General features: G+C 38.0%; 1 protein-coding gene across 3 annotated transcripts in view; it reads left to right on the plus strand.

Annotated features, from left to right (window-relative positions):
• Positions 1 to 13,956, plus strand: part of RIPK2 (receptor interacting serine/threonine kinase 2) — a 35,302-nt gene extending 21,346 nt beyond the window's left edge. For 2 of the 3 annotated variants that reach the window (XM_045842182.1, XM_045842184.1), the window contains exons 7-11: positions 4,577 to 4,662; positions 7,145 to 7,234; positions 8,227 to 8,320; positions 9,942 to 10,091; positions 11,521 to 13,956. In XM_045842182.1, the coding sequence (XP_045698138.1) occupies positions 4,577 to 4,662; positions 7,145 to 7,234; positions 8,227 to 8,320; positions 9,942 to 10,091; positions 11,521 to 11,858 (758 nt within the window). In that variant the 3' untranslated portion in view covers positions 11,859 to 13,956. The remainder of the gene's footprint in view (positions 1 to 4,576; positions 4,663 to 7,144; positions 7,235 to 8,226; positions 8,321 to 9,941; positions 10,092 to 11,520) is intronic. The other variant, XM_045842183.1, reaches the window with a different exon arrangement.
• The last annotated feature ends 1,274 nt before the right edge of the window (positions 13,957 to 15,230 follow it).

Genomic DNA, 15,230 nt, shown 5'->3' on the forward strand with positions numbered 1-15,230 from the left:
AATTGGCATGGTAATCCTGGAGGCAGAAAAATTAGACAAAATTAAGATTTACTTCAGGGGGAAGAATAGATCATCACCTAAATGAAGACATAGGGGAAAATTTCATGACCTTGGATTAGAAGAGTTCTAGGATATGACATCCAATACAAAATCCATAAAAGAATTGATATTTGGACTTCACAGAAACTGAAATTGTTTGCATTTCAAAGATGTATTAAAAATGAAAAGATAAGCCACAGACTGGGAATATTCATTCCAACTAAAAAATGAAATATATTTTCCACTCAAAACTTATATTCAGGACTCATCAGTGTTATATTAAAAAAATCAAAATTTGCTAAAATAATGGGTTCACATTTTATCTCTTATTTCCCAGAACTGTGTGGGAGGTTACTACCTCCTTTGTCCCCAGTGCCACTTCCAAATAGTTTCTTCTCCATTTCCTTAAAGTTCTAGCTCTTCTGCTGATCATGCATTAGGCAATACTACTTCCTCTGCACAACTCCTGGGTTTTCCCTGCTATTGCCTGAAGACTGGAGCATCTGGTCTCCTGACTTCTCCACCTGCATTAGTCAGGACTCTGAATACTTGAGAATCCTCTACACTCTACAACTCCAGAGTACTTCTCCTCTCCTATACTTTGTCCTATACTTTGTCCTGTTGACACAGTCTGCCTTGGTTGACAGTATCCTGAACTCAATGTCCCCAGGCTATACCTCATGCACATCCTTCTCTCAAGGCAGGAAGCCTGGCAATCCTAAGGCTCACTGCATGTTTCTCATTTCTCAGATCACTGTCCTTTGTTGCCTGATGGCCACTGTCTTAAAAACCACTCACTGTTTTGTATATTTCTCTGGCTTTTTGGATTTCTTCAGGCAAGGGAGTAAATTTGCCCCTATTACTCCATCTTGACCACAGTGGAACTTCCTGGTTTCTCTTTAAATCAATGGCCCAAATTGGGCCCTAAACACTGCTTCTTAAATATATATGCTGTTCCATTCTGACATACCAGCTGTTCTTAAGGTGTGGTGAGGGACTCCAGAGGTGGGGCAGAGGGCACCAGCCACCTTCTTGCCGTGAGTCCTCTCCACCCAGCTGCCCATCTCCGCCCCTCCTACTTGGATGACTGTGTCTTCTTTAACTCTTTGGTTGTCAGACTTCCATACAGTTTGATTTTCTCTCAGTTCTGGTTGTTTTTTATTTTTAAATTGTTGTTGTCCTTCTTTTGGTTGTGTAAGGAGGCACAGTGTATCTACCTATACCTCCATCTTGGCCAGAAGTCTCATTTTTCTTAATAGTGTCTTTTGAAGTATAAAAGTTTTCAATATTTTAAAGTTCAATGATCAGGTTTTTTATGGATCCTGTATTTTTATGTCATATATAAGAATTATTTGCCTAACAAGATCATGAAGATTTTCTCCTATGTTAACATTTACCTGCATGATCCATTTCAAGTTAATTCTACATATGGTATGAGGGTAAGATTCTAAATTTATCTGTTCCCCTGTGTCTATCCAACTGTCCTAGCACCATTTGTTGAAATGACTCTACTTTTCCCCATTAAATTGCCTTTGTAATTTTGTCCTAAAAAGCAGTTGACCATAAATGTAAGGGTTTAATTTTAAACTCTCTATTCTGTTTCTATTCCATTGATCCATATGTCTATCTTCTTTTTACATCCCCCTACTCCCTTCCCCTTTCATAAGCATCAGTTTGTCCTCCATGTCTATGGGTCTGTTTCTGTTTTCAGTTTTTATTTTTTGAAAATATATTTACTTGATTATGCTATTGTAGTTGTCCCATTTTCCCCCTTTATTCCCCTCTACCCTGCATACCACTTCCCACCCACATCCACCCCCTTTAGTTCATGTCCATGGGTCATACATATAAGTTCTTTGGCTGCTACATCTCCTAGACTATTCTTAAACTCCCTCTATTTTCTATCTATCATTTATACTGCTTATTCCCTGTACCTTTTCCCCCCTCCCACTCCCTTGCTGATAAACCTCCATGTGATCTCCATTTGTATGGTTCTACTTCAGTTTTAGTTTGCTTAGTTCATTTTTTTAGGTTCAGTTATTAATATTTCTGACTTTTTTGTCATTTTACTGTTTATATTTTTTATTTTCTTTTTCTTAGATAAGTCCCTTTAACATTTCATATAACAAGGGCTTGGCAATGATGAACTCTTTTAACTTGAACTTACCTGGGAATCACTTTATCTGCCCTATCATTCTAAATGATAGCTTTTCTGGATAGAATAATACTGGATATAGGTCCTTGGTTTTCATGACTTTGAATGCTTCTTTCCAGCCCCTTCTTGCCTATAAGGTCTCTTTTGAGAAATCAGCTGGTAGTCTTCTGGGAACTCCTTATAGGTAACTGTCTCCTTTTCTCTTGTTGCTTTTAAGATTCTTTCCTTATGTTTAATCTTGGGTAATGTAATTATGATATGCCTTGGTGTGTGCTTCCTTGGGTCCAACTTCTTTGGGACTCTCTAGCTTCCTGGACTTCCTGGAAGTCTATTTCCTTTGCCAGATTAGGGCAGTTCTCCTTCATTATGTTTTCAAATAAGTTTTCAATTTCTTGCTCTTCCTTTTCTCCTTCTGGCACCCCTATGATTTGGATGTTGGAACATTTAAAGTTGTCCCGGAGGTTCCTAAGCCTCTCCTCATTTTTATTTTTTTAATTCTTGTTTCTTCATTTTGTTCTGCTTGCATGTCTATTTCTTCTTTCTGGTCCAAACCATTGATTTGAGTCCCAGTTTCCCTTCCTGTCTCTGTTGGGTCCCTGTACATTTTCCTTTATTTCACTTTTCATAGCCTTCACTTTTTCCACTAGTTTTCAACCATACTCAACCAATTCTGTGAATATCCTGATTACCAGTGTTCTAAACTCTGTATCTGGTAGGTTGGCTATCTCTTTGTCACTTATTTGTATTTTTTTGGAGCTTTGATCTGTTCTTTCATTTGGGCCATATTTTTTTGTCTCAGTGCACCTGTTATGTAGTAAGGGATGGAGTGTTAGGTGTTTACCAGGGCAGGGCAACCCACATTGCTGCTTTGTGATGCTGTATGTGTGGGAGGCATCCAAGAGGAAACAATGCTGCTTGCTCTGCTCTCAGCCAGGGCTTTCAGTCACTCCTGCTGCTACCTACAAGCAAATCGGGACCTTCTGGTGCTGAGTCCTGGGAGGGTGATTTTGTGTATGTTCTAGGACCCTGTGGTTCTCTCCAACAAACTCTCCTGTGAAGCTGGATGTTTCTTCCACCCCCTCAACCCTCAGGTTTTTTGAGTCAGAGATTTTGAAGCTTTCGGTCCTTGGTTGTTGAACTTCCATACAGTTCAATTTTCTGGCAGTTCTGGTTGGTTTTTTGTTTTAAAATTTGTTCTTGTCCTTTTGGTTGTACGAGGAAGCACAGTCTATCTACTTAAATGTCCATCTTGGCCGGAAATGTTGTATTTTGTTTTGTTTTTAGATTCCACATATAAATTAAGTCACATGGTATTTGTCTTTTCTCTGTCTTACTTATTTCACTTAATATAATATACTCTGTATCCATCCATGTTATCTGTAATGGCAGGATTTCATTCTTTATGTGGTTGAGTAATATTCCATTGTATATGTACCACATCTTTATCCATTCATCTACTGATGGACACTTAGGTTGCTTCCATATCTTAGCCATTGTAAATAATGCTGCTGTGACTATAGGTGTGCACATATCTTTTCAAATTGGTGTTTTTTTCTTTAAATACAGTTTTAGAAGTGGAATTGCTAGGCCATAATGCAGTTCTATTTTTAACTTTTTGTGGAAACTTCATACTGTTTTCCACAGTGGCTATACCAATCTGCATTCCCACCAACATTACACCAGGTTCCCTTTTCTCCACACCCTTCCCAGCACTTGTTGTTTGTTGATTTATTGATGGTAGCCATTCTCGCAGTGTGAGGTGATACCTCATTGTAGTTTTAATTTGCATCTTATTATTAGTGACATCTAGCATCTTTTCATATGTCTATTGGCCATCTGTATATACTCTTTGGAGAAGTGTCTATTCAGCCATTCTGACCATTTTTTCAATTGGATTGTTTGTGGTATGAGTTCCTCATATTTTTTGGATATTAACCCCTGATTGGATGTATCATTTACAAATAACTTTCCACATTCAATAGGTTGCCTTTTTGTTTTGCTGATGGTTTTCTTTGCTGTGCAGAAGCTTTTTACTTTGTTGTTTTCCCACCTGTTTAGTTCTGCTTTTGTTGTCCTTGTTTGAGGAGACATACTAAGAAAATATCACTAAGACTGATACCAAAGAGTTTATTGCCTGTTTTCTTCTAGGAGTTTGGTGATTTCAGGTCTCATATTTAAGTCTTTAATCCACTTTGAGTTTATTTTTCTGTACGATGTAGATATGATGTCTCTAGGCCCATAACAAAGGCTGTTAAGACAGTTGATTGTCATCAGTTTGGGGAAAAACTGACTTAAGGTCTTATCAATTAAATATTAGTATTTATACTATTCAACTTAATGCTTATATGCAATCTGAACTCTAATGTTATTTTTCTTATTTAGAATGTTTAATAGAACTTGAACCAGTTCTCAGAACATTTGAAGAGATAAGTTTTCTTGAAGCTGTTATGCAACTAAAGAAAACAAAGGTAAATCCATTGCTAAATGAAGTGCTGGAATTCAGACTTTAAACAATTACATATTAGTCATGAAAATTTTTAGTTTAGTTTAAAGTTCTTACCTGTATACTTTTCACAGGTATGGGCTACAGTATTGGGGTGGTGATGCAGACCCGGCCAGTGGGGTCCGTGTGTTGTGGCTGCAACAAACAAATTCACACAGACTACAGAAGTCCTATGGAGAAAAAGGGATGGCATGGCCACTCTCTGAGTGAGAGAGAGCCCCGACGCCTGCCTGAACAGACTTTTATTGCTTTTCTGGGCACATTACATCAAGGATGGTGCTCATTTACTATGCACAGGTTCACTTAGGTGTTTACCTTTTACAAATAACAAAGGAGAGGAAGTTGCTAATTACTTCAGAGAAAAAGAATATTTGCAAATGCAAAGGAAAAAGTGGTTGAACTGGTTACACTCCATCCTTGGGGGGTTTAGCACAGATTTTGGGAAGTTACTTTAAAGATATGCAATAAACATGTGCTCCCTCAATTCAGGATGAGGGAGTTTTAGCAAAAAAGCAAGCCTCATAGCAGCCTAGGTACAATGCAGGCCTGATTCCCCACGGGTAAACCAATCCATGGGATTGGCTTCTGTGTGCCCACTCACTCCCGCTGGTTTTCCAAATCAGGGGCTGGGCTAAATTTGCTATGCCACATGAATAGGTTCCCTATAGGGTGGGAGAGTTTACTAGAGACTATAAATATTATTCTTCTGTCACCTAAAAGTTCCTCCATTTCATTCAAATTGTCCACCTCCAAATTTCAAAGATATTTCTGAACTCCTATATATTAAATTTAAATGCAATATGTAATAAGTGCCAGTGTTTACAATGAATTCCCTAAATCAACTAGAGATTTTTTTAAATCTACATTTATTTCCCTAAAGTTTTAGTACATTCAAAGTAATAGATGTCTGGGTTCTTGCACTTTTCTTTGTCCAGTATTCTCAGGCTTTTCTGAGATTTAAGTTATGCTGTGGGATTTTTACTAAAAATTGAGGCCAAAATGTGTATTTTTAAATTGTTTTTTTTAGTTGTCCTTACTTGATGTTGCATAGAACAAAGTAGCAGTCGATATGGATCTAAAACAGGTGCCTTACTCACTTATGCTGGCTCTTGCCAATCAGAGGAACTGAACAGACCTAATACTGCAGGGTTTTATTAACATTATCAAAAGATGTTTAAAAAGCAACTATAGTCCTTTAGGGATGGAGCATAGTTTAGCACTTACTGAGTTTCATTATATTGCATTTGAAATGTGACAATAAAAATCATTAGTTATGATCCAAACTCTTGAATTATTTACTTATCACTAACTGACATTGCTGTTGGCCTCTTGCAAGTTGCCAGGTGGATTGATATAGCTTTTGATTTGGAAGGGACACACATAAAGGAGACAGCTACCCTTAACTGAACTAAAAATTGACAATGATAGTACTAGTTAGTGCCTGAGATTTTTAAGGAACTAAAGGTGAACTATGTTAATTATTTTGATAAATTTCCACTGACTTCCTACTTCTGAGTAGGTACAGTCTTTTCCAGAACATCCCAATTTTTCTACTTAGTAGATAAAAACTTCCAATAACATTTCTTTTTGCTTTACTTTTCAGTTCCCTTTTCTTTTTTCATAACTTTCTCTTCTAAGCAGAGGCTAATAGAAGGGTCTGTTCTCTTGGTTTTAAAATAGAAGAGAACCATTCCAGTTCCTTTTTGTCCCCAAACAACTTTCACATTAGGATCTATATTTAAAACTGTTAATTTTAAAAGAAATTTTTACTTTTTACCCCTGGCTGGTTGGCTCAGTGGATTAAGTGCTGGACTGTGAACCAAAGGGTTGTGGGTTCAATTCCCAGTCAGGGCACATCCCTGGACTGCGGGCCAGGTCCCCAGTAGGGGGCATGCAAAAGGCAACCACACAAAATTGATGTTTCTCTCCTTCTCTATTCTTCCCTTCCCCTCTCTCTAGAAATAAATAAATAAAAACTTAAAAAAAAAGAAATGCTGAGTTTTTAAATAAAGTAATTAAAGTATTAAATATATATTCTCAAATACCTAAATATCATTTAATAATAGCATTACTTTCATCATTATTTTTAACTTGCTGTGTTGTTTTCACTTAGAGTGGTTGTAGTTATTTTTTAATTTTAAAAAATCCTTATATCAGTTCTATAAAACTGGTAGGGCAAGAATATTATCTCCATTGTATAGGTGAGATAATGAGGTACATGAAAGTGAGTGACATAACACCACACACAGCTAGCAAACAGCAGAGCCAAAAGTAGAATACAAATTTAATAAGATTTTTCATAAAGAAATTTCTGAAAACAAAGATCACCATTTAGTGTGAGTTGCTTTGTTTGACTGTTTTACTCATATAATTTCTTAATCATCTCCAATTAAAATACATATATATATATATATATATATATATATATATATATATATATATTCCAGTTGCAGAGTGCTTCAAGTACTGTTCACTTATGTGACAAGAAGAAATCAGAATCATCTCTGAACATATCTCTAAATCATAGTCCACAAGAGGTAAAAAAAATTGTTTATAAACTCAAACTGCGAGAAGAATATGCAAAGTCATTTACTCTAACTCCTTCTTTTGTATTCAGGAAGCTAGCCTGGGAGGTTATAGGGTCTGTCAGGTAGTCTGGGAAGTCCCCACTGGAACTGCAGCGCTTCTTTGAGTTGCCCCCACAGAGCACAGTTCTGCCTCGTTTGGCACTGACTATAGTGCTCCACTGACTACAGTTCTGCCTCTAGAGTTATGCCTGCCTGCCCTTTCCTGTTACGGTGATTAATAAAAGAAAAGTGCTATTTGCATATCTATCCACAGAGAAATATTTCTTCAGGCACATTCATGCAGGCTTGCCTCATATTGGTCATTTCATTTAAGAATATGTGTGTTCGTTCACTTTACAGATTCAGAAAATAGCTTCAAAATGAACCATAAAGCACTCTACATGGTCTCTGAATCACCTTTACATACAGTATCTCATTGGATCTCTGAGCCCACACATGCACATTTTTAGATAGTACAGAGATCACAGAAAAAGAACCAGAGAGCCAGAGGGCTGAACCTTGTAGAAGGTGAGTTCATAACTCCATGATGGAGCTAGAAGTAGGTGGAGCTCTCCCCCACTTCTCCATGTACCCCTTCATGTGGAAGGAATCAGACACATTAAGAGTGGGCATTTGCTCTGAATCAGCAGATAACCAGAGTTACAGCTTTCAGATTTCCCATCAACTATACAAAGCCTCTGAGATCAAATAGCAAATACTGAAAAACTAATGATTTATAATGCGTTTAGTTATTGTACCCCCATGTGAGTTGATAAAATCAAGTTTCTTGTTTATTTGTCTTTACTTTTACTTTTGTCTTTACTTTTATAAGGTGAATCTGTAATGATTTTAATTCTTTGTTTATAATAAACCAAACACAAGAACTATTTAGAAATTAAAGCTGTATAACTTTTCAAATGGCTTTTCATTAACCTAAATTGTTTATCCCCTGTTTACTTTAGGAATCATGTGGATCCTCTCAGCTTCATAAACATAGTGCTTCCCCCGGAACCTCAAGGTCCCTGTCAGCTCCTCAAGACAATGATTTTTTATATAGTATGTAATTTTTTTAGTCAGTATGATTTATAACTTTCCTTTTTTTTCAAGATGATATTCTTGGCAAACCATCATGGTTTGTATGACACATGTCTTTCATTTGCATTATCTCATTTTTACAAAGGGACAGAGAATAAAGATGTTCTAGGGATGTTCAACAGATACACTTAAGTATCAAAGACATGATGTTAGACATTATAGAAAAAATTTAAAAATCTCTTGCAAGAAAAAGGAGCAATGTCTAAGTATCGACAGTGTGAGATAGAAAGTGAGGTAACAGGGAGGTGGACACAAAACTGGTGTTTCAGTGGGAGAGTAGCATTTTAATAAGTACTTTCACAACAACCTTGTGAGGGAGACTTTCCTCATTTTACAGATTTTTAAGATCAAGACTTCTGGATCACATGGTTAGTAGCTGACAAATCCAAGACTCGAAGCCAGGTCTTTGATAAATGTTTTCATGTCACTCTGCTATACCATGTGGTCATCATGAAGAGCTATTTCTGACTGAAGATTGGACCTATAGTTTTAAAGGATGGGCATTCCAGGCACAGGAACAGCATAGAGGCTCAGCAGCAAGAAAACAGAACAGTGAGTAGTCGGGATTATCTGAAGAGGGAATGAAGGAGAGGAGCAAAGGTCAATAGGGTGGCATCCAACACCAGGCTGCACTGTCTGGGCTTTCCCTTGGGTAGGGAGCAACGAGTGCAAATTTTTGAACAAGGGTATGACATGATGAAATCTTTTGTTTTAGGAAGATTCATCCTGGCCAGAGTCTGTAGGATATTTTGGAAGGAAAAGGAGACAAGGTGCAGAGATCAGTGAGTAGACTCTTGGTCTATTGCTGCAGCACAGCTGAGACTAGGTTGCCTGATCAGAGTACAGGAAGAGAGAAAGGTGTGCCAGGTGTATGGACACTCTGATAGGACTTGATAACTTGTCACTTGTAGGAGGGAACAGAGAGAAATAAAAGCTGTGACTGGGAGAATACTGGTGTTAACAACTGAAATAGATTTTAAAGTTAAGATGGATAATTAAGTTTTTTATGTTTTTTTAATCTGAGGTACTCAGCAATGTATATGAGGGTGATGTCCAGTGGGCTACTTAAAAATCTGAGACTGAGGTTCTGTGAAGTCAGAAAATTTAATTACATAGACTTGGGAAGAGAGGTGACAGCTGAGGCCCGGAGGCTGAATTGGATTACCAAAGGAGAGTGTAGAGACATACGTTATGCACAGAATTAGAGGACACATTTAAACTGCAGGAGGAGGAAGATGACATGGAAGAAGAAAGAGGAGATGGTGTAAAGAAATGAATTTCCATGATTTTTAATTTACATAGGAGCAACAAGCACAAACAGAAGTATGGTAGAAACATTCAGTATAAACCTTTTTATATGTTCTAAAAAATATGTACTTGTAGAATTAGGTTTATGAGCCAACTTTAACAGCAATGAAAAATTACAGATATTTGTAATTACGAGTACCCTCGTAATACGAGTTACGAGTACCCTGTAATATTTGTAAGGCGAGTACCCTCGTCTGTATGACCAAATGTTGATACTTGATCTAACAGGAATAGCTAAGGAATATTCTACCCCAATGAAGATGTTGTTTTTCAGGAAAAACCCAGGACTTCTCTACCCCGCTTCACCTCCCAGTAAATCACAGCTGCGACAACATGTGTGTAGCCCAAAGGGCCACATTCTGTGACCACAAGACTGCCCTGTGCTCTTTAGCAATAAATCCACCCTCAGCCAAGGGAAATTCAGGTAAATATCTACTATGAGGCGCTTGTGATACCATTCACCTTACAACTACATGCTCAGTAGATCTGCCATACTGTTGCGCGTGGGTCATCGGCCAGCAGTGACCACGGAACGCTGCGGATGGCTCGACGAAAAACACGCGAGAGAAAACACATGCACAGAGACAAACTAGTTTCTGTGGGGAAGTAGGGACGAAATGGCCACCCCCCTAGTGGGGAGCGCGCCAATTTACAGTCCCTACCTGCTTTTATTGGGCTCATTCTGCATAATAATTCAGGTAAAGTACAGTACTCATTAGGGGGAAGTAAGGAATATAGAAAACAAAGAACTCTGCCGGGTCTATTGAGTTGGGGGTCAAAGAGCTGTAAGACTGAGGAACAAAATAACTTCCTCCTAAGACCCCTCTCATTCAACTGAGAGCATTCTAAACAAAGAAGGTTTCACAGTAATTTACATATTCTTTCTTAGGCCTGATCGCCCCCGGGAATCCGCACTTCTCAGTACCGAGCTGCACCACCCTGTCATTGTTTCAGGCTTAGGTGGAGCAAGGGAACTAAGGCAACTGGGAGACAAGGCAACTGGGAGACAAGGAGGTTTTTTCCCAGACGCTGAGAACTCAGGCTATGGCAAAGCCGAGGAGCCAGGGTCCATCACCCCCTTTTGCTGCAGCCCCCCAAGTCCTTCTTTTGGGGGGGCCTCCCAAAGTGATCGTGCCTGTCTTAGGTCGTTCCCCCCGTGGGGAATCTTACCCGTCTTCGGCTAACCGACCAAGCTTTTTGGGGTTCAGTTATGAATAAAGCAGCAGAAGCAGCATTCCTGCCAGGAAGATAAGCTTTTGTCTCCTTGCTGGCTTACGGTTCCAAGGGCGTTCCCTTAGCCTTAGCTAGGCGGGGGTTTCAGCTCCTGATACCAGTCATGGTGGTTCCCAACACCATACAGTGTTTTGTCTTGATTTCCTTAATATGATAAACATATACATTCTTAAGTTGCAAAGTGCTTCCAATCCCAGAACGCAAGAAGGCTGATATGTAACCAAAGGCTCAATGGTATACCATGAGCATCACTCTAGGGAGGGATGCTAAGAGGAGATGTGACCTGATACCTTACTAAAAGCAAAGTTATTTCCATTTATTTAACAAATATGCTGGTATCTTTTATATATTTTTTTAAAAACCTGAAAAATGGTGTTGCCCCTGTGATTTACAGCATATAAAAAGGCAGTGCTTTTTTTCTGGGACAGGATGGGAAGAGATAACTCAAATATCTTAATGCTTCCTAAAACTTAACAGCATCCCCCCAAAATACTAGTTTTCTATATTAGCACAATCATAGTAAATTAGGTTTTATGCCTTATCATTTCTTTTTTCATCTCATTTTACTCCTCACTACATATCTGTCCTTACCTTTTAATTGTTACCCCTGCTCTATAAAGAATGGTCACAGCCTGGAGTGGCCCAGCAGTGGATCCAGAATAAAAGGGAGGATGTTGTGAGCCAGATGACTGAAGCCTGCCTTAACCAGTCACTGGATGCCCTTCTGTCGAGGGACCTGATCATGAAGGAGGACTATGAACTTATCAGCACCAAACCCACAAGGACTGCAAAAGTCAGACAGTTACTGGACATCACTGACATCCAAGGAGAGGAATTTGCCAAAGTTATAGTACAAAAGCTGAAGGACAACAAGCAGATGGGTCTTCAGCCATACCCGGAAATACTGCCAGCTTCTCAGTCACCATCTTTAAATATATTTCAAAACAAAAGCTTATAGGTGACTCTTTTTCAAGAAGAAAATTCAGTTTATTAAAAGGTATTTTATATTTATTTATGTTGCCCTGATCAGACTGTTGTTATGAAATCCATGTGAGTATTGGTAGCTTTAATGAAGTTTCTCCTTCAGATAAATACTAGTTTCCTACATGACAGTACAGTATTTTTTTAATTAATGTAGTAGAAAATTTGCATTTTGCTACATAGTTCACCTTTCATCTCTGATTAATTGAAGCTATTTTTAAATGTAGTAATTATATGCTTTTCCTGGCTGGCATAGCTCAGGGGACTGAGCGCGGGCTGCGAACCAAAGCATCACAGGTTCGATTCCCAGTCAGGGCACATGCCTGAGTTGCAGGCCACAGCCCCCAGCAACCACACATTGATGTTTCTCTCTCTCTCTCTCCCTCCCTTCCCTCTCTAAAAATAAATAAATGAAATTTTTTAAAAAATAATTATATGCTTTTTGTACCTAATGATGTCTGTAGTTATCAAGCATTTCTCATGGAAATCATCTTCACATTCACTCTATGGATTATTTATTACTCATCTGAGATGCAGTTTGGTTTTATGCATCAGAGAGAGCATAGCCCTGCCATCCAGGTTCATATCCTCTCCCAAGGAGTTTGTATTAAACTCCCCAGATTACATTTTAAGTGTTATTTCTTGAATAATTCTTTTAAAAATTGTTTCAGAGGTAAAACAATTCCAAGTATATATAGAAAAATGTTCATCTTTCCACATGTGTTTCTACCTCCATTTCTGACCTCAGCCAATCACAGAGTGAACAGCATGATGTGTGTTTCCTTCTGTCCCCTTCCTGCTCATTTGGAAAAGGGCCTTTCCTCATACTATTGTTATAGTTTTATCCTGTAGCCCGCTTTCTGTGCTAAGTAACATCATCTCTGTACCACACAGAACTCTGATGCATTCTTTTTAACAGCATAATATCAAAGCAGCTTTTTCTTTTCTTTAAGATATAATGTGAGTTCTTTCTTGGTTATGTCAAAGTAAAAATGTACAAGGAATAATAGCCCTTTTCTGAAAATATTTATAATATTAGCAATGTTAGCAAAAAGTATGATACAGGACAAATTTGAAAGTACAAACTTTCAATAAGCACTACACCAATAGTATGAAAAAATGAGTAAGAGTAGAAATGACTGGATGGCATTGAGGCAATTAAACATATTCAGATTATAAAATATGTATTTTAATTTCCATTTTGGAGGTTGACATTAACCTGTAGTGCCACATTACTATGGCTCTGAGAAATATGGAAATTAATATGGAAAATGGAAACTAAGTATTGGGTTATCTGTTATTATAACTATTATTTTTTAAAGTGTTAGGATAAAAATTTAATTTGAGAAGTTTCCCCTTTCTCTTTACATATTCTAAAATCTTATTTATTTTAAATCTTGATGGTTTCTAATAGGCCTTTATGCTGGTTTGATGATGTGGTAATCTGATTGGTAAAGTGACCATTGCCCCTTGTTTTCCATTCTGCCTAGATCTAAAAACTCAGCCTTCCAACCAGTCTATATGCATATGATATATGCATATCAGCTACTTTTCCCCATAATTTAATATGGGGAGACAGAATAGTCATCCATGAGTAGCAACTTATGGTGAAATATTGAAGATCCAAGTGGATATGCAAGCAGCCCTCATCCCTAGTAGAACTGTTGCCATCCCAGCAGCCAGTTTTCATTGCAGCCCATGTTCAACAACAGTGATGTATAGGGAAAGTGTGGCAGGGTATACCGAGTATAACTGGCCAGAAAACAAGTAGGCCTGGTGCAGAGGTGGTAGTTCAGTGGGCCACATTGGGTGGCACATAGAGTGATAAATGACATTTGGGTCCTGTGGTAAGGAAGTTTTTTTTGGTTCCTGCTCAAGCCTTCTAATTAAGTAAAGGAGAATGTCATGACTGCTGTCACATTTTAGCCCCCCTTGTTAACAAAAACAATAGACTTCAGGCTCAGAACTTTGCAAGAATTTTTTCATTGTTTTAAATTGTATTTTGTTTGAAAATGACCTTCTACATGTAACAATTAATACATTTTCTATTTTTAATAAAGTTTCATTTTGCAGTATCCAAATAAAGACAATTTGAAGTATGAAATTATATAGGTTGTACCTGACTGTGATAATCATAGTGGTACTAGGAGAATGATAGATTAAGGTTCATTTACTCTGGAAAGGGACCAAATAATCTATAATGATCTGTTTTAACTAGGAACTATTAGATAACACTGAGGATTGCACTCTTCACACTGTATTTTAGGATGGTGCTTCCAGAAGTGCAGTCCACAGAGCTGCTGCCATGGTGTGGCAGCACTGGAGCATGTTAGAAATGCAAACCTGTGGCGCCACCTCAGACCTTCTGAATCTGGCTCTGGTTTGAGGCCCAGGAAGCTCTTGTAACAAATCCTCCAGGCCATTCATTATGCATGCAAAAATTCCAGACCTCTTGTTTTAAAAAGTTCTATAATTGTGCATAAAATAATTTCTCTTTAGTTTCACAAATCTGTTCTCCTTATGTCTCGTTGCTGTTGTCTTCAGAATGTACAGTCTCAGAACCAAGGTTTGATTAAAATATTTCACATTATTTTGCATGCAAGTTAAATTCCCAAAACAAGTATGGTTATGTTTTGTTTTTTAGAAAGATCACTTAACCACAATAATCAGGCCAGTAGGCTTGATTATTGAATCTTCTTTAAGGGAGAAGTTCAGAGGGACAGACACTTGAATGATGACAGCAAGACAAAAAGACTGACTGCTAAAGGTTCTACCAACAAGACTGGGGTCCAGGAGGAGTGCCAAGTAGTGGGGCTGCTTTACATTTCCTTCCTTTGTCAGTCATCCTCTGCCCACCCTTACACCCTCGGTGAAATACCTGGTTTCCTAATTTATGCAGAAAAGTTTTATGACCAGTTGGGAGAACAGGAGAATCAGTAAACATTCACATTTAGCCATCCTCACAAGCATCTCATTAGTTTCAGAAATTTATTTCTCCTCTAAAATTGCACCTCCTATCCCTCACAAAGCCTGATTCCCCAACCATTTCTTGTATTTTTCTCTCTCTCTCCAATGGATGATTTCTTCCTCAATCAAGATTTCCTTCAAAAACAAAATTCCTTTACTTCTCCTATATATCTCTTCTAATCCATTTCCTGGAAAATTATTCTAACTGCCTCTACTCTTACTACCAATTTTGTTCTTAATCATTTAAAATTTGATGTCATAGAATTAATGACTCTCTAGGTTGAAAGGAATAGTTATGCATTGTATATGCATCAAATTCCTCTACATTACAGATGTTAAGCAAAAACTTCCACTGATGACAGGGATCTACTGCCCATTCAGA

This window comes from Phyllostomus hastatus, unplaced genomic scaffold, assembly GCF_019186645.2.
Source record: "Phyllostomus hastatus isolate PE091 unplaced genomic scaffold, TTU_PhHast_1.1 phas_contig_38, whole genome shotgun sequence".
Classification (NCBI taxonomy): Eukaryota; Metazoa; Chordata; class Mammalia; order Chiroptera; family Phyllostomidae; genus Phyllostomus; species Phyllostomus hastatus.